This window comes from Dermacentor silvarum, chromosome 1, assembly GCF_013339745.2.
Source record: "Dermacentor silvarum isolate Dsil-2018 chromosome 1, BIME_Dsil_1.4, whole genome shotgun sequence".
NCBI classification, from domain to species: domain Eukaryota; kingdom Metazoa; phylum Arthropoda; class Arachnida; order Ixodida; family Ixodidae; genus Dermacentor; species Dermacentor silvarum.
Window position 1 is genome coordinate 258,901,601 of NC_051154.1, and position 21,098 is coordinate 258,922,698.

The window sequence follows — 21,098 nt, forward strand, 5'->3', positions numbered from 1 at the left end:
TGAAAGTTTTGTTATCAGCTGATGTGAAGAAATGGGGTTGTTGGTGGGGTCTGTTGCGGCGAGTAACGATGGCGTTAGTACGACTTTTGCCTTCTCGTACAGAACGTTATGCACATGCGTGCAGCATCTCTAGCCTTGGCTAATGTGCGTTCCATTTCCCGCCAACCTCAGCGTTCAATTTTCCCACCGCATTCCCTGCTATGTATAAGACGACGTTAGTAAAGCCAATATTCTTGAAGGAAATGTTAAAAATTTATGTATACTATACTCGCGTACCACGTTCTGTGGCAATGAAAGCAAAACTACGTTGACAAAGTGCGCACAAGTGAGATCACACCTTATAATGATTATCGTATATAACGAAAGTGTCTTATGTGTTGGATGAGACAATGTTTTAATGAGGTTCGACTTACAGTTCTCGCTTTTTTGTCCGTATGCTTATTAATTTTACATGTGCTCCATTTTTATGCTTGCTCTGACAGGATTTAACCAAGTGTATGGGCGGCTTTTTTTCTAATCTACTATGCAGACTTGCTGCTTAAGTATTTCTGAAAGGCCTTTGTGCACATTGATGTGTGAATTAGTACACTTGTATGGTGCTTTTTTTTTGCATGACTCGCCGGCAATCTGTAAACTTGGATGGCGCTTCTGCTGCATATCTGCTGATTTTACCTTGACATCCTTCATGCGTATAGAAATGAACACAGAAATGTAAAGTGAAGAAAGTTCAGTTTTATTTACTGCTTTTGCGTTAAATATAACGCAGTGATGAATAAAAGAGGCCTGTCATTGACCTCATACAGAAATTCAGAAGAAAGATGTCATTCACAAGACTGATGAAGAAGAAAGAGCTTCGAAGCAGAATCTATTTATCTTTTTATCTCCAGAGTTGCATGCATGAATAAGTATTTATGAGGCTATCATGAAAATATGCATATAAATATACAGGCAAGAGTTCTTTTGATATATATGTTGGATTGTTTGTGTTTAACAGAGAATGATGCAGCTTCTACAAACAGAAGTACATATTGTGAAGAAAATGTGCTTTGTTGATGCTTACCAAGAAGCCTGCCTCGACACCCGCATTCCCTTCTATACCAATGTACGAGACGACTTTAGTAAAGCCAATATTCTTGAAGGAAATGTTAAAAATTTATGTATAATATACTCGCGGACCACGTTCTGCGGCAATGAAGGCAAAACTACGGAGACAAAGTGCGTACCACACCTTAAAAAAGGTCCAACAGTCTCATCCACTTTAGTTTAAGCTGGCGAAGAGAAAACAAATACTTTATTTACGAAAGCAAAACAAGACAAAATACACAAGTGAATGTTAAGTTTCACTTATTTTTCGGTTTTTCTTTTTAACATTTGCGCAAATGCGAAACCGTCGCACGTTGAACCTACGCTGATTCGCCAGTATCTGTTTCAAGAAACGGAAAGAGCTGTGAAACAATGCCGGAGTACTTGGCGCAGTAACACATCTGCAGAAGCTCTGCCCCTGTAGTTCTCCTTTCATTGCCACAGAAAGCTGTTCTCGAGTATAAGGTACTATTTCGCAGGACTGCATGGAACTATATTCGGAAAGTAGCATTTTGTCGATGGAAAAACATTTAGAGTACCACACAACGTGTGTTCAGCAGTTCCTCTATGAAAGATGACACTTGAAAATTAATGTCAATCGGGTCATACCAAGGACATAAGTAGTTTTTTTAGAAATTTATTGAATGCAATTTCATTATTCTCCCACTACGCACAATGTAGAAGCCTTCTGAAAGGTAATGCTATTGTGCTTAGTCTGTGATGGAGGTATTACTAAGAATCTTTCATTAGTGTTTCTGTATGGCACATTTAGTTGATATCTTACTCATAAGAAACAAAAGATAATATGAAGTTCGGCTCATTCTTGCCTTCATACGTAAAATGCTTTTATCTTGCATTAAGGTTCTATTCACTCACCTTATCGTGAATCTTTCTTTTGCCTTATATCGTTAAATCTGCACCCCTTGCCTGACACCACAATAACCATGCCACTAACTATAGATACAGCTATAGCTGACAACTCACATTGCCATTTTTATAATGAAATTCATTAAATACTTCCTTGCTATTGTTATCTAGTACTGGCAGGGCAAACTTGGTGTCTGTGAGACTTGTGATGGCGCACGGCAGTTTGTGCTGGGCTCCGGTGGTTTTCGGCAGCTCATTTCCTTCTTCCTTATCCGCCTGCTTCCGTCGAGGCTCGAAGATGAGCTTGTCCAGCTTGCCTGTCGGCGCCTCGCAAAATATAAACAGCAGGTAACTTAGCAGGTAGCTCCAAACTAGTATCGTGAAGAAGAAGGACACCTGCAAGCAATGCAAGGACGAAGACTCTTGCGTTAATCTTGTTGTGCTGCTACGTTGCAGTAGGGCGTAGAGTATAATTGGCTAAGGATGTGAAACAAGTGATGTAAGGGCATTGCTCTGTCAACTTCTTTTTTTCAAAATTGTGGAAGCTAGATACACCCTGACATTCAAGACCAGAAGCAATGCCACCAAGAGCTGTGCTCACAACACAGTAAGGATTGTCTTTCTGGTTCATGAAACGCGAAACGAAAGATGCCAGAGTGATACAAGGTCATTTCCAGTTCGGTAAATAGTTCATGAGAGAGGTATTCTGACAGCATTGCATTTACACGAATTTAACGCAAACTCCATTCAAGCATAGGAGAAACCTGCTGTGTCGTTTATTCTCACCTACTAAAGTCGGCTCTTTAATACTTGCGGCGCTCTTGCCCACGTGATGAAAACGCAATTATGATTTATGAAATTTCATTTAATACAGCTACAGCTGCGTCGTCGGGCCATTAAACGAAGCTGCAATAAATTCGGTACATGTAGGCATAGCAGGAAACACTGAAGCCGACAAAATGGCTAGAGAAGCCCGTCATTTAGCTCCTGTCCCACTAATTTAATTCACGAGGGCTGACGCTAACATTAGAACAAAAGAATTATGCAAGTATAAAACACAAGCTTATCCATTCTACACTATGAACACTCTTCTGTATTGAGTTGACCGCCATCTCCAGTTTCAGACTTTTGCGGGTGCTGGCCGTGGCATAAACTCTCTCATTCATCGTATCAGGTGTGAAGTGGCATATACAGGTAGCTTTTTGTATCGTATACGTCGTTCAGCTATGATTTGTTGCACGTACGGTCATTCATGGTAGAATGTAGAAACTGTTTTATTAGGCTGTCCTAACTTTGAACAGCAATGATATGATTTGAAAGCGACGCTGATCACCTTTGATAATCGGCCTTTCAACATAGAAAAGTTGGTTGGGCCATGGGATAAGGCATCATTAGATCGTTCAGCTCTGAAAGCTTTATTAACCGAATTATTTACTGAAAATGGGATTGTATCAGTGTATTAACACTTTGTAAGCCCTTTGTGTGTTATTGCTATGTCACAGAATTCTGTGTGAGTTATAGATTAATTTGTGTGCTGTTTTATTTTTTATATTGGCTTTTGTTGCTAATCATGTTTCCGAAATGTGCTTTGGTGCCGTACCGTTTTTTTTATATCACTTCATGTTATCATCCTTTCCTCAATGAACGATCTATTGTTTGCGGAGAAGGCGGCGACACAACAGTTGCCCATATTTCCAATGTGATCACAATAAATCACTCACTCAAGCCTTATAACTCCTGAAGAACACTAATTTGAGTTTGAATAATTCTACTTACTATGGCTAGCAAGCTCTCTCAAACGCGACCAGGCCTGCTCGGATGGACAAACTTACTGCTAAGCTATGCTTTTCTGAACCCCGCGCGGGAGGCTAAATTTAGCTCCTGTGGAGCTACAACGGCGCCATCTGCGCACTCGACACATCCATGATCGAGTTATGACTTGTCTTTTCTACACAAAGATACCAAAGTAAGGCGTGTAACATTTTGTCACACAATAGAAAGGTTACATGCTTAACTTATGATGCGTGTAGCTGGGGGGGGGGGGGGGGGGTCCTGCGGTCTAATCTTGCAATGACATGTACTGTAGCGTAGCGAAAACAAGGACACAAGAACAAACAGAACAGTACACCGCCGTGGTGGCGTAGTGGCTTTTGCGTGACGTTGCTATGCTCGAAGGAGCGGGATCGAATCCCGACTGTGGCGGCCGCATTTGCATGGGGGCTAAATGCAAAAAAGCCCACGTGGCGTGCATTGTGCCGACGTAAAATACCAGTATTTAATTTTTAATTTAAGAAACGGAGCATAGACAAAAGCGCTTGTGTCTGTGTTCTGTTTCTCTTTGTGTCCTTGTTTTCGCTGCGCTATTCGATGATGATCAACCAAGCCCACAGCGCCACTTACGTAGGCTATTCTTGGAATCGGGCTCGCTCTATATTCGTAGTGGGCTGACCACGGTCAAAGGCGGTGGGTGCCAATTGGCACTTTTCTGTCTTGCTGTCCTACTCTCTTTACAACATTTATGAACTCTACGTGTCGAACACGGGGATGCCAAAGCAGAGAAACCATGAAATGTCTGCAAGATATTTTACACCTGTAGGCCTTATAACATCAGATGAGCACATGTTTAAGTTTGATGGATTATACCTACTATGGTTGAGTGAGCTGTCTCAAACGCAACCACTCACGCTCGGATCGTCAAACGCACTGCACAACCTATGCCTCTCTGAAAGCGCAGCGAGAGGCTAAATTGAGCTCCGATTGCATCACGCGTTGCGCGACAACCGCACCGTCTCTGCACGCCACGTATTCATGATCGAGTAATGGCTGCTTTCCTCGACACAACGATACCAAAGTAGGGCGTGTGGGCACAGTACGGTTACAAAGATATAAACGATAATTTTCTAACAACGTTTCGTTACATGCGGTTTTAGCAAGCGACCTCTAGACCGAACTGAAAGACGTTACACGTCAAAAGCGCTTGAACACGATTGACAGGTTGGTGGTGTAAATTTTACAAGTGTCATTCCTGGTCATCAGGCTGCTGTGTTACAGTCTCACAATCTTGTTCATCATACATTACGCGCAACTATGTAGATTGCAACCAGTGTGGAAACTGACAGCGCTGGAACTTACCACAAAGAAATGCGAAAAGAACAACCGCTCCCGAGCAATGTGCAGTGAGAGTTGTAGGAAGGGCAGGTGGATGATGTACACGCCGAAGGTCAGCCTGCTGAGGGGTGTGAAGGCACTCCACGAAAGGAACGTGTTAAAAAAACCTGCATAACACAAATAAAAATAAAAATCTGTGATGCCCTTGTTCTGTGCACTTGGATAAAAAAATGAAAAACGCAGGAACGTGTTTGAGCGGTTTGAGTGCTCGCTTCGGTTCCAAACAGCGTTCGAAACTTTATTTATAGCCAGGTGTGTTTTTTTTTCAGCAAGATAAACACTTGGGCTGTTTGGTTCAACATTAGGAACGGTAAAGTAGCGACAAAGTCGTAAACAAGAGCTAAACGTTGCACACACGTTTACAGGCGCTGACTAGCAAAAGTTTGTGTTATCGCCTATGTGTGGAGATCATGGCACATCTTGGAGATCATGGCACATCTGTTTTAATGAAGCCGGCGCTCCCCTAGTTCGATTGACTGATGAAACAATATTTAGGTATTTGTAAGACTTATTATTTTACTTTCTGAATTAAGCTGAAGGATGAGCAAGTTAGAAGGGAAGGAACCATTAAGTGAGAGTGAATCAGTTCGTTCGTGTATTTTTTTCACTTCTTCGTAACATGGGCAACTGGATGTGAAGTCTGGAGATGATGACTGCCAAGAAATATTTGTTTACTCTTCTGCTTGCGGCTGCCATGTTGTTCAGGAACTTTAATTATAACATCGCGGTTTTAAGCATCACTGTCTTGTGAACTGATGCAAACTGTGGTAAAGCCAAGCCTGACGAGCACAGTGAATTTAGGAAGAAACATTGGGCATCTTATCACACTTCAAGATGTTACGTTGTAGTGACGGTTAAGAAAAGAGTAGCAAAACTGTCAATGACAAAACTAACTCTTTATTGGGGGAACTTGTGCCCCTAAAAGTAAATGAGATTCAAAGCACAGCAATAGCAGCGGACACAGTGGTCGATCGCCGAAAATTTGATCAGTGGGTCAAGAGCGTCGGCTTTTATAAATGACTCGTCGAAGGTTCCAACATAATCGCTGGTTTCCGCGTCTCTTCCAGAAAGTACTACACAATTCGCATCGGACCTACAGTCAGATTGCACAAGGTTCCGTGACGATATACAACGGAGAGAACCATCGATAACATTCGAGAAACTTCTGATACATGCAGGCGCGTCCTGCGCTGAGCGATAACAGTTATTATTTGTTAGCCGGTGAAAAGCGGTCACCCGAGAAAGATAATCAAGTACACGTATCAATATCATGATTTAGCAAAACTCGGTCCAACGACTTACTTTCTTTAGCGGAATCACATTGTTTTATATCTCGCTTCAAGAGTGTCCCAGCTAACATGGGCCAAACAATTAAAAAAATGTGGTTCAAGATACGAAGACCGAACCAACGCGGTTATGTCAGCTGAAGTCATCCACAAGCTGGCTTATTTTTTCCCAGTCATCTCTAAATGACGAATTAGCCGAAATTGATTAGCCAATTCAATAATTACTGGTATAATGTATAGTGCATAAGTTGGAAGACCAAAATGTTCTTACCAATATATATATATATATATATATATATATATATATATCAGGGAAGTAAAGAATAACAGGAGCTGGCACAGAAGTAGTTAAAAAAATAGAAGCACGTAGGAAAAACATAACAGGACTTTACTTGTTACGTTTTTCCTACGTGCTTATATTTTTTGAACTATATATATATATATATATATATATATATATATATGGGCATTCGAAAGAAGAATGGGAACCGAGGGGCTCCATTTTGTTAATCATAACCACATAAAGCCAACAGACAACGAAGTCAAGGAAAGCATCGGGGAAATTAAGTGTAGTTGACATTGGAATGTAGAAAATAATGAAGAAAAGGGAAATGAAAGAGGACGAAAAGATAACTTGTCGCCGGCGGGAGCCGAACCCGGAACCTCCGCATTACGCGTGCGTTGCACTACCAATTGTGCTACAGCGACGGCCATCAATTCGTCTACTAACTTGGGTATTTATGTTTACTAGATCTAGCCCTAGGAGTGTTAGCAAGCGCCACTCAGAACCATGGTGGGCGGAGGTGGAACATCCTTTTTGGCCCGATGGCGTCACGATAGACGTGATCTTGGGAGAGCAGGCACGTGGCTAATAAACCCTCGCATGCTACCTAATGACATCAAGGCTGCCAGATTCGAGACCCTCGTAATGAAATACGAAAGAAGAATGGGAACCGAGGGGCTCGATTTTGTTAATCATAACCACATAAAGCCAGGTGTACAGATAGTTCATATATGGGTATTGTTACATGACAGATTTATAGCTGCGACGTACACTTGTATAGTCGTGTACAGGTAGTTCATGCTCAATTTTGCAACAGCTAGATGTCATCGAAATCGGTTCAGCATCGAAATCTTTGCTTTACATGCATTGAATATTAGCGCCGAGCGTAGGTTTTCTTTTAAGATGGTGTCGCTGCGTATCTAGAGTCGATTCACATTGGTATGAACAACGCAATTTCAGAGCAAATCTCCGTGCCGTATGGCGCACGTATGATGCCCGTCGTGCACAGTGCGACATATCGTATACGCGCCATAAGAACATGGAGGTCTAACTTTTTTTTTTACATTGGATGCCATTTCAGTAATGTACGCTGTGTCCACAGGGTACACAATGGTGAGGAAACGTTTGAAAAAGCGCAGGCACCGGCAAAAACGCATTCTTTTTTATCGCGTCCGAGAGATGCAGCTTGAAATTAAATTTTAAGACGCAAATGCGCATCCTCGAGCAATGCACCGCATTTCCCAAATCGAAGCCGCACCGGAATGAAACACCCCTGATACCAAGGTTTCCACATCTTTGTTCGCGATTGTACAAGGCACCATGCCTTGACAAGGGAATGACGCTTGTTTGTAATCTACAACCTGCTGATCGGCCTTAAAATTGTAAACATAGTGTTTGCACTGCACAGTAATATTATGTAGAAAACCTTTTTTTTTGCTGTGCACTGTTTAAAAAAAGTGGTCAGTAGCAGATGTCAAAAGATCTCGTTTCGTCATTTTTTCCCTTTAGTTAAACAATCTGGCCTGGTCAAAAGCAGAGAGCTCAGAGGGAAAAATATTTCTGTTAGTTGCTGGACCACTGCAATGGCGACATTGCAACACAAGCCGTTCGTGAGGTACAACCTCCGTAGAGCGCTGTAGATTTGGGCTGTAAAGGAAAGGAAGCGCAATCTCACAGCCACTCTACATTCAAGATATATACGGTACTCAAGAATATACGTAGTTTGCAGGTTCGTGGTGCTTTCCTTGATCTCTATCACTATCTCTAAAACTCTAAATCTGCCCTCGAATGCATGATTCCTCTTTCAGTAGCGCAGCGTTCCATCACTCTATAGATGAAATGACGGCGGCTTAGGCGCCTCGCACAAAGTGTTGCAAGTAATTGTGCTTACCTCCTCTCCCGGTGGCGCACGCGAAGGTGATCCAAGACCAGCATAAGGACCACAGTATTCGGTCGAAGAACGCTATGGATAACTTTCCGGCCTCAGTCGTAGGGTCCTTAGCCTGGTACCAAGGCACCTTCATGAAGATGCAGCACAAGCCGCAGGCGATGGCGACGCACCAGGCTGCAGTCTGGAAAACCTGAGAATGCGTTTCCGTGTAAATTGAAGGTGAAGACCGTGGATCGAACTCACCGGAGATATCATTACTACTCTTTTGTCATAGGTTGAACACTGCTGATAAAATAATAAGTTTGTTGTCACGATTGGCCAAGACGTGTTTGTACGAACCTCTATTGCGTACGAACAGCTTTGCAAATTAAGGACCAACGTCCGTATTGATAATACGTAATAACGCCCCCTCATTGATATTGATAATACGTAATAACGCCCCCTCATTGGCCGGCGTTCCGCCGTCCGAAACCCACATCATCGACTGAGGCCCTTGCCCTCTATAGCAATGACCAATTGCAGTCGCACTGCTCCTACGCAAAATAAGCTTCGAGATACGGATCCTAGTTGTACCGAAATATGCATTGTCCCAATTCTCTTGTCTGATAGGTTGCAGAAACGCACGCACGTACACACGCACGAGCGCACACAGCAAGAAAACAAAATGCAATAGACAGTTTTAGCAGAGCGCCGCTTACGCTCCGCTCCGCTCAGATTTCACGCTCTGAGATAGTGCAGGGAACTGCGTAGATTTCTCATTCGATAAACGCGTCTTGCCGAGACGCGAGCGACGCGCTGTCAAGTCGGCTGCAAAACGACGAAGAGTAGTCACGCTCCGCTCAGTCGACTTTGTAGCGGAGCGAGGGATGCGGTCTTCGTTCCGCCGACGGTATGAGCGTTGTGCGCAAGCGCAATAGCGTTCCCGCTAAGCGGTTGTGTGGCATTCGCTAGCATATGAGGGTGTGAGCGGAGCGGACCGCAAGCGCTCAGCTAAAACACTCTAATGACTGCGCTCAGTTTTGACGAGGTTTTAGTCAACGCCAAGGTGCCACAGAGCTTATAAGCGGAAGAAAGCTGCAGTAAGTTATAAGTGTATATTATATATAATATGACAGTGCAGCGGTCTAAGGCAAACTAACTTGTATTTAATATAAACGCGAGTATAGGCGCGAAAGTCATTTGATAGCGAAATCTGCATTAGTATTACAACTCTCATATCGCACTTGATTTATGCAAGCAGTTGATCGGAGTGCCCGCACTTCGCGAGGCGAAACCCTCCTGTTGCGGTACATTACACGTAGACGTGCATTACATGACAATCCAATCAGCCACGAAATGTGCTCACCTTAGACATCTTTTTTTGCCTGAGCTCTGCGACGAAGAAAAACGTCATGCAGCCTGCGAAGTAGCACACAGCGTGGTAGAACGGGTAGAAGTAGTAGTGGAAGCCCGTCTTCAAGAAAGTTCTGTGTTGAGAAAACAAATTGCACAATGAGGTAATTGTTCACCAAATACGCGCACTGTGAAACTACTTCCGGAGCACAGCCGTAACCGACAGAGTTCCGGGTCATGACCCTGCACGAGGCAGCATAGCCGCCCTTGACGGGGCTAAGCACGTCACCCGCAGTCTGAGAACTTTCAAGGTCACCTTCTTCCAATGAAACGCTAGCATCATTTGTGACTATGAAGACTAGAATCTGGGCAAACACACGAGACTTTATACCAACTTACGCCATCCAAGTTTGTCACGGAGCGGCATATTTTCGAATGGTTTGGACGCTGATTAACGACACGCCGAATTACGAGCGTCAAAAACGTGGGCTCTTGACTGTGCAGCGTATAATTTATTCGACATCGACACGCCGAATTACGGGCGTCAAAAGCGTCGTGGCCGCTCGGGCTGCCATCTCGATTCCAGACGCGACACGCCGATTACGGACCCCGAAGTGTGCGTGTACGGCCACGGGGTAGTGCCGGGCTCGACCTTGGCCCTTGACATTGGGAGAGAGGATAATCTGCGGTTCTTCGTCCATGGTGAAAGGGACGCGGCCAAGCTTGTTGGGAGCTAAGAGCCCTGAATTCGGAGAACTCTACATACCGGCAGTTTCCCTACATAGGGAACTAGGGAAAGGAGAGGCTATTTAAGCGCTGGTTTTGGGCCCTGCTGAGGAGTCCAGAAGCTGATCCTGTAATCTTCGGAGAAGTAGTCAAGGAGCTAGCGCCGTCCAGTATCGCCTGGGCCGCCTAGCCGCGTCGGAACTCCAAGTAACTAGTTGACGTACGAGACGTCAAACCAGCGTCTGCAACGAAGTCCTCGGTAGTCCGCCTCAAGTTAGCTCAACCTGCTTGAGGGAAGTCGTCGGATCTAGACTCCCGGGAAACCCAGCCCAGCAATTCGCATCAACCTCGACAAGATCGGACCGCCAGCCTTCTTCGCGAAAGCTCTGTGCACCGACTTCACGGTCTATGGACTTGCTGCTGCTGCCCGGCCAAGCGTATGACACCATTTGTTTTCTTTTGAACTTTGACTTCTTTGGAACTTTGCTTTAGTCAATTACTGTTAAGTGTATTCTTGTATATTTGATCCGCGCCATGTTTCATTTGTTTATCTACTGTTAATTGCTCGTAGTTATTTGTCTTCATCCATTGTGTTATATTAAGTTCAAGTGTGTTAGTCTGCCTTGTGTTTTCTTTTTAGTTTACTTTATTAATTTGCGTATATTTATCAGCCGATAAATATCTTGTTTTTTGTTTACTCCCGACTCTGACTCTTTTCACTGTGCTCGCTTGAGTACGGAACGACCAACCAGCTTGTCTACCCCGTCGATCGACTTCGCGCCGACGACGAATCGGGGACAGCTGTGACAAAGTTCCCCCTAGTTTGTCTCGGCTTGGAAAAGTGCGGCTGTGGTGCATCCGGACTAGGTGCGCTGTCACTCCGGCTTTCCTCACATTCTGGAGAGGAGCCCGCAACGAAATCACTTAAACATGCGTGCCTACAGCCCCGACGGACCAGGTGGATGTGCGCCAATTCATATGGACATGTCCTGGAATGCGGGCGGACCACGTGCGCTATTTTTCCCAGGCGGGGACACGGGCAGTGGACCAAGAAGCCTACCTGACATGTACGAGTGTTAGGTGGTGCCTACCCGTCACGCCGCTAGGAGCAGCGGCGTGACGGGGATCGAGAGCGTGCTGATAGGGTGGCAACCTGGGAGGATAGATGGTCTATCCGGCCGCGAAAATGTTCGCGAAGTGCCTGCGGATCAGGTGCCGAGAGTCGAGAGGCGTCATTTGTTGCGGACGTCGTCACGATCGAAGAAATGGGTGGGCAGGCGACGTCCATCACGGAGTCGGCAAGTTGCGCGAGATTCGCCAGAGATAAACCAGTTGCAGCGGCGAGCACCATGCGGACAGTGGAAGGCAGGCGCTGCAAGAACAGTTCTCGGAGTAGGTCTTGATCGAAAGAGGCCGCCTTATCCCCGAGGAGCTGCTGAAGACGGCGCATAAGCTGTGGAGTTCTTCAGCTGAGAGTATCTGCTGGAGTCGTTGCTTTTCCGAGGATGTAGTACGCTTCAGGAGCTCGGCCGACAAAACGTCATACGGGTTTGTCTCGGGCGGAGTAAGAATGAGGTCTCGGATTTCCGCGGGAATCTCTGGAAGAAGCGCAGACACAACATGATTTAAGTTTGAAGTCTGCCATGTTATCCGGGCCGTCTCGAACTGGCTGTTGACTTGCGCTAGCCAGAGGGAGAGTTAAGCTGGCCAGAAGTTCGGAAGGCGGAACAAGAAAGCCGAGACTGCCTGGGACGCTGCGGGGTTGGAGGCGCCGGTGGATTCCATTCTCACCGTAGTCAGCACAAAGTCGCAAAGTTAGTCAGCAGAAAGTCGAACTCCGTGTTCACCAATATTGTAGGTGTAGCGTGTATGTGTTGCACGTGAAGAAGTGCCTTAAGCACGAGTAAGCACACATCTACAAACAGAAACTTATTTATATAGAAACGTTGCGAGGCGAGAAGGTGGCAAAGACTTCCCACGCTGCTCGACAAGTGTCCAGTTCTCATCTGGTCGAAAACCTCCGACCCGCCGCCAGAGGCACCGGCAACAGTCACGGACGCCGCGCGTGTTCGGTGGCAACGCGGGGAAAACGCGGATGGCGTCGACAACAGTTCTGCGCGTTGCTGGTGCTGCTACAGAGGTATAATATGACAACTGGAACAAAGTGCATGCAAAACATGCGGTAATTTGCAAGCTTGTATGACTGGTGCCACATTGGCGCAGTAACGTTATAGCGGTCACATACTGATCGCCCTCCCTCCCCCTTTCTCATTTTTCTTGATCGCTTTTTGGTTATAGAATAAAGCGAAATGCCATCACTCACGTTAGTGACTCGGTCACTGGTAGGATGAATGGTGTCATTTCATTCCCGGCCACCTGCCACGTTGCCACGGAACAGGATATGAGGGACAGCAGACCAAAGGCAGCCACGGCAAGCCTTGGGCGACTGTAGAATAAAAAAAATATTAAACTTGTTTGTTTTTGTGCATGTGGAGCAGACGTTGTACCAAACACGAGCACGTCTTGAATGCATTTTTGTTTCGCCTGCAGAAGATTTTCTGGCGAAAGTACTACGCTGTAAGCATTACTCACGTTTGTCAGCATTCTTTCCAAGACTACCGCGGTTTGCTAGAACAGTGTCTTGCGTGTTTGGGTAAGGTTACAGTGGTTGTCAACTTGTGAGATTAAGAAAATGTGACGGCACAGGGTATAACAAAAACAGTTGGAACTTGGCGCCCGTGGGTGTCTGCTGTATGTGTGTTTCCGGTTACTCCTGTCCTTGTCGTTGTTTCGAACCGCTGGCGTATCTGTTAAAAAATATGTTACTACGCGATATCAGCGCCATATTCCAATGGCCCCCATATAGCCACTTGTTAGGAATAGCATGTAGCCGGGGATGACCTATACAGCGTCAATCAGTGAAAACGACTAATGTGGGTGAGTGTGCGCTTTTACTTGCCACTGACTCTGGCGCTGGCTTGCTTCCACGATCTGAATGCAACGGTCCCTTTCGCACAGTGCTGTTGAAATTAATCACCGTTTCGGTGCTGTCAAAGGCGATGCATAAACACGGACTGGAACTAAAATAAAATGGCTGTATCATTCCTCAACAAGCTGCAACATATTGGGTTCAGAAGTGTACCACGAACCACAAAGAAGCTGCGAAGAAAATTAATTCCATAATGCCCAACTCGCGAAATTCGGACACTATAGATGGCTGCTTCGCGTATGGAATTGCATTAATGTATGCACCTAAAGTGGCTCTTTACTTACCTCTTCAATAGTAGGAGCACTGGCAAGCTCACGAGAAAGAATTGGAAGTCCAGGGACAGGTACCATAGATGACCAAACACAGGCTGCAAAGAAAAAAAAAACTGTCGTTTTAACTTTTACTTTTAAAAATAAAACAATCTTACAGGCACATAGGCAAAAGCTGCGGGCCGTTGCGCGTGTTAGGTTTGTGTGCGTTGTTAGAAAAAAAGGGAGGAAGGGGGGATTGCATAGAACCCTTCTATCGAAGGCTGTCGGTGTCCACGAGAGAAAATTTGAACGAAGACCCACCTGAAGACTGTTACGCAGATATTGACAAATGTATACAGCGTGCTTATTCTATATCGAGTCGTTCCAGCGACGCCATCGTTTGCGGCCCAGGAGGAGACGGTGTGGGGTAATGTACGAAATATACAGTCGCGAGGGGAGAGTTGGGAGACCACGGCATGGATGCATATAGGATGCCATCTATACCTTAATATATAGGGCAAGTGACGGTGGTTTGCTCCGGACCCCCATCAGTTGCACTTCGCTCCTCGAAAATGCAGGACGTGTGTCGAGTGAGCTCGTGCATAACATTTTGCCATGTGGCGAGCGCGGTTTAACTCTTGCATCCGGGACGTCAAAGAGGGGAGACGTATTGTTAACGCATTTCTCTCGAATTTACCGCTACATCGCCACTGAAGTTATTGAAGACGAGATGGCAGAAAGAAAAAAGAGCCAGGAGATTGATCACTACAGAAGACTTGAAGGTCGTCTTCCGAAGAGTTCATGATCATTTCCAGAAATGCATGCTTAACGCTGCAAATTTTTTTACAGCGTAATGAATTCCTGCCAGTTTCACATAGAAAGAGCAACTGAACAACGGAATAGCGCAACTGTCCCGCCCTCAGTAGAGGCCCGTGAGTCACGTGACTGCTTGCGCCTAACCGTCGGGCAAGCATCAAGCGAGCGAGATCACGGCTTGATAAGAACGCTCACTTGATGGTCACCCATCGTTGTGGCGCTGTCAGTCACCGGTCCGCTGCTAGCGGTTGATCCTAGGGTCATCTGTATAGTAAAAGCAACCCAAAAGAAATCATTAAATTATCCAATCTTCCTCATCTTCAAGAAATCGTGAATGAATTTCGTAAAAAACAAGTATTTACCTAGCGGAAATAAACGCTCTTTAATTAAATCGAAAGGCTATAGTAGAAGCCCTTCAAAAACTACATATCTGTCATAGATAAACAATGAAAGTGATTCCAAATCGTGTAGCATGACGCATGTACTGTGTTTGCACGCGACCTGGCCCGGGGAACAAACTTTGGGTGCTATAACGTCAAGCTATTTCAATCTGTTTCTATCCCGTTTCTGCCATTAGCCCTCCACGATTGATCAAAATCTTTCGAGCCACGCACACTTCACCTGTCTGTCACGCGACGTCCCGACAACTGCGAAAACTACCCATTTGATATGACGTGTACACATTGATTATGAATGATTAAACTGAACCGAGGGAAAAAAGGTTATTTGTGATTCTACGCCTTTTTCTCCATGAGTCCCCCACTAAGGGTCAAATTATTTTAGGGCTGTGCCCACTTCCCCTGTTTGTCACGCGATGTCACAATACAGCAACAACTAACCACGTCAAAGTGACGTGTACGCACAACTATGCATTATTGTGCGGAACAAAACTGATATATATATATATATATATATATATATATATATATATTCAAGTGACAAAGACTCTCTGGCACTGGCCAGTGAAAAGGGATTTATTCGCGTGTAATAAATATGTTTGCCTTTAATTGTAACGCTGTAACGCTGAAAGGGCTCATCACGTATACGACGTCATTCTGTCATCTCTTCTCCGCTGAGGACCCGTTCTATAGCGACACTTCTAACTCCCCTTTGCACGCCGCCGCGATTTTCGACCTGCAAGGGGAAGCGGGTCAATCACCGACGCCGGCCCCACTGTCCTTATCCGGTTATCTGCTTTCACTGCGCTAGCTCGGCCCCAGCAAAAGGTTATCCACTTTCGCGTGCTCCTCGCCTTATGTCAGCCAATTAGAAAAAAAAAATATGTCAATGAAAAGCAAATTCCATTCGCCTTGAAAGCAAACAGAAGTGATCTGCCATAAACGAGGAGAGCGTTTGATTAGGTTGTTGAAACAATGCTGCGGGTCACCGCCCGATGCTTGCGTCGGTCCTGATGTAAATTTGACGTCAGGAGATTAGAATAAAATCAGAATGGAATACTCAGACGTTAAACAGCAATTTATGACCCAATTTGTACACTTTAGGAGTAATAATAATGTTATTAGTAATAATAATAATAATAATAATAATAATAATAATAATAATAATAATAATAATAATAATAATAATAATAATAATAATAATACCAAAAAGCTCGTACGTTGTGGTCACACAACACCAGTTTCATATTGCTGGCAACAATCATGAACTCGAAGAACTTATTTTTCCAATGGCTCTTATTACCTATTACTATAAGGGAGCATATTGCAATATTAAATTTCCCGTAAAGATGGAGGTGTATCTGCATCCGAAATTATTCGGTATTGTTGTTTGCAACGAACTATCATAAACTTTGATAATTTTTTTCGGCGCTATAACAAAATTCAATTGAATTAATTTCTAGGGTATTACGTGCCAAAACCGCGATATACGTATGAGTAACACCATGAACAGGAAAACCGGAGTAATTTTTGCCACCTGGGGTTCCTAGACGTGCACCTAAATGAAAGTACATGAGCGCTTTTGCATTTCGCCCCCATCAAAATGCGGCCGCCGCAGCCGGGATCGAACGCTCAGCAGCGCCACGCCATACATCCACTGGGGCACCGCGGCGGATGGCTTTAAAGAAAGCTCTCGAGGTGAGAAAAATGTGGCAAGCCTAAGCGCTTGTACAGGTTTGGATTTTAGCTCTTTCACGTTCATTCACTAATAAAGAAGTCTTCATGCTGGCCGCAAAAAGAAAAAAAAAAGAAAGAAAGCAAATGGACAGGTCACGTGGTATCGGCCAGACAGCCACGCAAGAAACTTCGTCACGAAAAATCATAGGCGCGCAAGATAAATTTTAGCGATACAGGGTCGCCATTATAAAGGCTGCAAATTCTTTACTAAGGATGTTTATGCCCACGATGAAGGCTTCGTTTCTTTAGAATACACTGTAGGGTCGCTAAAGTCCGGACGAGCAAGAGCGTAGTGATTTCGTGTTTTTTATACATGGTAGGTTTTGTTCTGTGCCGGGAAAATGACTGGGGGGACACCTAGAATCTCGTTACAGTTTATCCTACAACTATGCTGTTACAATATAATGGCGTCAGGTAACTATGTTGTTGCGCTATCACGTTATCGTATGACTATGTCAAATAACTATGTCGTATATTATGGACCATCAGAATGGTGCGAACCACGCCCACCATAAAATAGAAGTCTAAACGTACCGAGTTGGCATTGACGTCGAAGTCGTAGTTCTGCACTTGCAGCAGTATAAGCAGCCACTGCCTCTGGAATTCGGTGTGCACCTTGTCGAAGTAGCTCTTTGCATCCGGTCCGGACGTAATGAGTGGCATAAGGTGCAGGACCATGATGAGAAAGAAGACCGGAGCCATGGTTCTGGAACAGCACACTCAGTTGAAGGCACGTCCCACAAATTCCGGCTAAGCATGCGGATGCGAGGTTAGCGTCAGCAAGCTACTAATACAAGCCATTGCTCTGAGTTTGCGTTTGTACACTGCTCGGAGTATAACCGTTAAAAGCTCCATCTATAAGGCTCAGATACAGCACAGTCATATTGGTCATAGCCTACGTCCGTTCCAGCCATTTTGACGAACGAAAAGAAATCATATGCGTTTTCGTTGATTCAAACGTCAGGGGTGAAGGGGAAGGGGGGGGGGGGGGGCTCTTTCGATAGAGCATTCCATACATGAATGTTTAGAGAGAGGTTTTTTAGCACTTTCCAATCCGCCATTTCGACGCACTACGTAGCAAAAGTGATGTGTGCGTGCGCACTCGGGCACTGCCAGCCACGCATCGAACTAAGGCAGGTGCGCCTGCGCAAATGGCATCGAAAATGCATAAACACCCTGGTAACTATTGTGTATCTGAAGCAACTCACGCTTCCGAAGCAAAATTACCTGATTAGCCTTCTGATCGTAGCAAACAGGAACAAGACGATTCCCGTCCTCTTTTGCTTGCACACGACATAGGCGAGGAGAAATCCGCTGCAAGAGAGAGACAGAGCATTGGCGAAGTTGGTCAAGCCTGTGACTGGGCACAAGCTAGCGCATGCAGACTAGCTAATGGAAATGTTTCGAACATCTCTTAATTTATTATTTAGGGACTAAGCAGTTCTCTCGCGTGTGTTAATTTTTTGTTTTTTTTTATTCAAACTTTTGTTTCCCCGTGACAAATGGTCTAAAACGTTAACTTGTTTTCAATTTGGAGGCATCGCGCCAGTGTTAATTATAAGATAAAATAACGGATATAATGAACTTAAGATACCAAAGAGTACATACACCAAACCAATTATTATGATGTGGAAAAAAGTATACTTTTCCCCGCGTAGCCACTTCGAAACGGTGGTCACCTGTAATTACGCTGAAGAGTGAAGCGACGGTTACAAGGCGGTAGTACTCACCTCAGGAAGAAGAAGCAGTCGACGCTCATGAACCCAACTGTTGTGATTACATTTTGCCACTTCTCGGCGTATATTATGACGTTCACCATGCGGGCTATGGAAAGTAGAAATAAAGAAAAAGGGCTTTAAGTTCTTAGCCGGTCACCGAATGGATGCATCGTAAAATTAAAATCAATAAACGTTCATCTATTTTTTTGCATTTATTTTTGTTGTTGTTTTATGGCAGAAAAGCGACTGCGCGGACGTAAATCTGTGGCTCGTAAACTCGAAGAATCCAGTTCTAAAACTAACTACATTTCAGAGGTTTCATAACATGGTAAATATAGCATAAGAGTTAGAGCTATGCACCGATGTATACGTTTTGAATGCGGTTCACATGCATTCGTGCCTTCGTACTCTGATTCATTACTAATACTCTCATAATCCAGCAAACCTGATGACCTGTCGCTTTCACATGCCCCCCGTACGCGCAAACTTTGACTCCCGTTCTCTGGCAAATAGCATTTTTGTACGAAATGGCATGAACCTTCTTTACTACACCTTCTTGCACCATTCGCCACCCATTTTTTTCTTCGTGGAACTTCAGCAAATCTTGCTTTTTAATTGGATCGTGAAAAAGAAACGCATCTATAGGGAAAAAAATGCCAGCTATAGTTTGCCTGAATGTGGAGAATTTGGCGCTCGTGAAAATGAAGTCACTGGGGATATTTAGGCACAGGTTTTACGAGAAAAGCGAGTAGAACAGTGTCACCAAAGAGCACGACTTTTAGTAAAAGCCATAAAAAGCCAAGACATAATGAATCTAAGGAAAGCAAAGGGGAAATTAACAGCTATACATTGTGAGGTTATATACCATCTAGCTTCACACCGGCCGCGAGACCTTCGACTCCTCCTTGGTGCCTCATTCAGCCAAAGATCAACCTGACAATATCTGGAATCCGGAAAAAAGCAGGTATGTCATCGCTGGCTCTTAACCACCCTACCTTACTCCTATTATATGGGAAGTACGGGAATTACATAGACATATACACCGACGGCTCCGTCCTGCGGAACAGCTCTACCGCAGCTGCCGTCATTCCAGAAAAAGTCACCACTATGAAGTTGAAAACAGAGAAATTGCAGCGCTTAGAGTCACACTACACTTTATTAATGACGAACCAACACACAAACGGTCCATTTTCTGCGACTCGAAGACGGCACTGCTGTGTTTACTGCCAGCCTTACGGCGCGGTCCGCATGAACAGTTGGTGTTCGAAATTACAGAGACCATATACCACCTGACTGAGAAAGGACATGAAAAATTTTTCAGTGACTATCAAGTTACTGTGATATTATCGGCAATGAACGTGCCGATCAAGCTGATCGTTTAGCTCATGTAGAAGACAACCGCCTTTCAATCCCGCTTTTTCGGACAGATGATGCAAGGTTGGTCCTCCTACTTGAACGCCAATGCACCACATTAGGGTGGAATGAACCACATTATATGCATTTATGCATTTATACACCCTGGATCCAACCTTAAGCCTTCGACTTCCACCAAGACTTCCCCGAAGAGACACGACCCTTTGCTATGGTTGGACGTCGCGTTTACCAATACCTACGCGTTCCGCATAGGGATCGCAGCATGTGGCGACTGCGGCGACGAGGAAACAATTCATGTTCTATGCCAGTGCCCGCAGTACAGTGTGCAGAGGCAATCGCTTTCTTTCGTGCTGAACCAGTTGGACGACCAGCCTCTCTCGGAAGAAAGAACTTTAGAACATCGACGCGACTTAAGGATCCCATCCATCGGAAGGCCATGCAAGTGCTATTGCGCTTCTTGAGATCGACCGGCCTGTGTGAACGCCTTTAACTGGAACTCCTTTTCTGTTAGCTGTTCCTGTTCTTTTTTACTTCTCTTTTCTCTCTCTCTCTTTGCCCTCTTTCTAACCTTTATATCCCCCATCCAGTGCAGGGAAGCAAACCGGAAACTCGCCTCTGGCTAACCTCCCAGCCTTTCCTGTCTCTCTCGCTCTCTAAATGTTTAGGCGACACTTTTCTTTGCCTTTCCACCACTTTGCGGGTGCTGGGCCGGTATTCCTTTCTCTCGATTCCATTCCGCTCTTTTCACCCGCCGCTCACAGTCGGCCAATACCGGTGATAATGTGGGCGTAGCCGCACTCAGACCACCGAAGAAGCGTGAAAAGGAATAGCATTGGAATAAAATCGTTACGTAATCCCGGTTCTGGGGAGCTCTAATGTTAAGCTATTCCAATATGTCTCTATTCCATTTCTGCCACTATCCCCTCCACTAATGGTAAAAAAAAAATGTTTCATGCCACCCCACTTCGTCTGTCTGTCCCGCGACGTCACAAAAACCGCGAAAACTACCCATCCAAAGTGACGTGTACACGCTGATTATGCATGATTAAGCCAACTAAAATAAACATAAACATTTGCAGTTGTGCGGCTTTTTAGCCATCAGCTATCCGATATTCAAAGCTTTTCGGGCTGCGCCCATTTCGCCTCTCTGTCACGCGAAGCCACAAAACCACAAAAACT

General features: G+C 44.9%; 1 protein-coding gene across 2 annotated transcripts in view; it reads right to left on the reverse strand.

Moving 5' to 3' along the window:
- Window positions 1–718: 718 nt before the first annotated feature.
- LOC119437089 (nose resistant to fluoxetine protein 6) overlaps window positions 719–21,098 on the reverse strand; it is a 36,098-nt gene continuing 15,718 nt past the window's right edge. Inside the window, exons 7-16 of one of the 2 annotated variants that reach the window (XM_049660265.1) lie at window positions 18,558–18,651; window positions 18,055–18,141; window positions 17,362–17,533; window positions 14,888–14,956; window positions 13,910–13,992; window positions 12,960–13,082; window positions 9,924–10,044; window positions 8,579–8,768; window positions 5,083–5,225; window positions 719–2,346 (exon numbers count right to left, since the gene is read on the reverse strand). In XM_049660265.1, the coding sequence (XP_049516222.1) occupies window positions 2,050–2,346; window positions 5,083–5,225; window positions 8,579–8,768; window positions 9,924–10,044; window positions 12,960–13,082; window positions 13,910–13,992; window positions 14,888–14,956; window positions 17,362–17,533; window positions 18,055–18,141; window positions 18,558–18,651 (1,379 nt within the window). In that variant the 3' untranslated portion in view covers window positions 719–2,049. The remainder of the gene's footprint in view (window positions 2,347–5,082; window positions 5,226–8,578; window positions 8,769–9,923; window positions 10,045–12,959; window positions 13,083–13,909; window positions 13,993–14,887; window positions 14,957–17,361; window positions 17,534–18,054; window positions 18,142–18,557; window positions 18,652–21,098) is intronic. The other variant, XM_037704166.2, reaches the window with a different exon arrangement.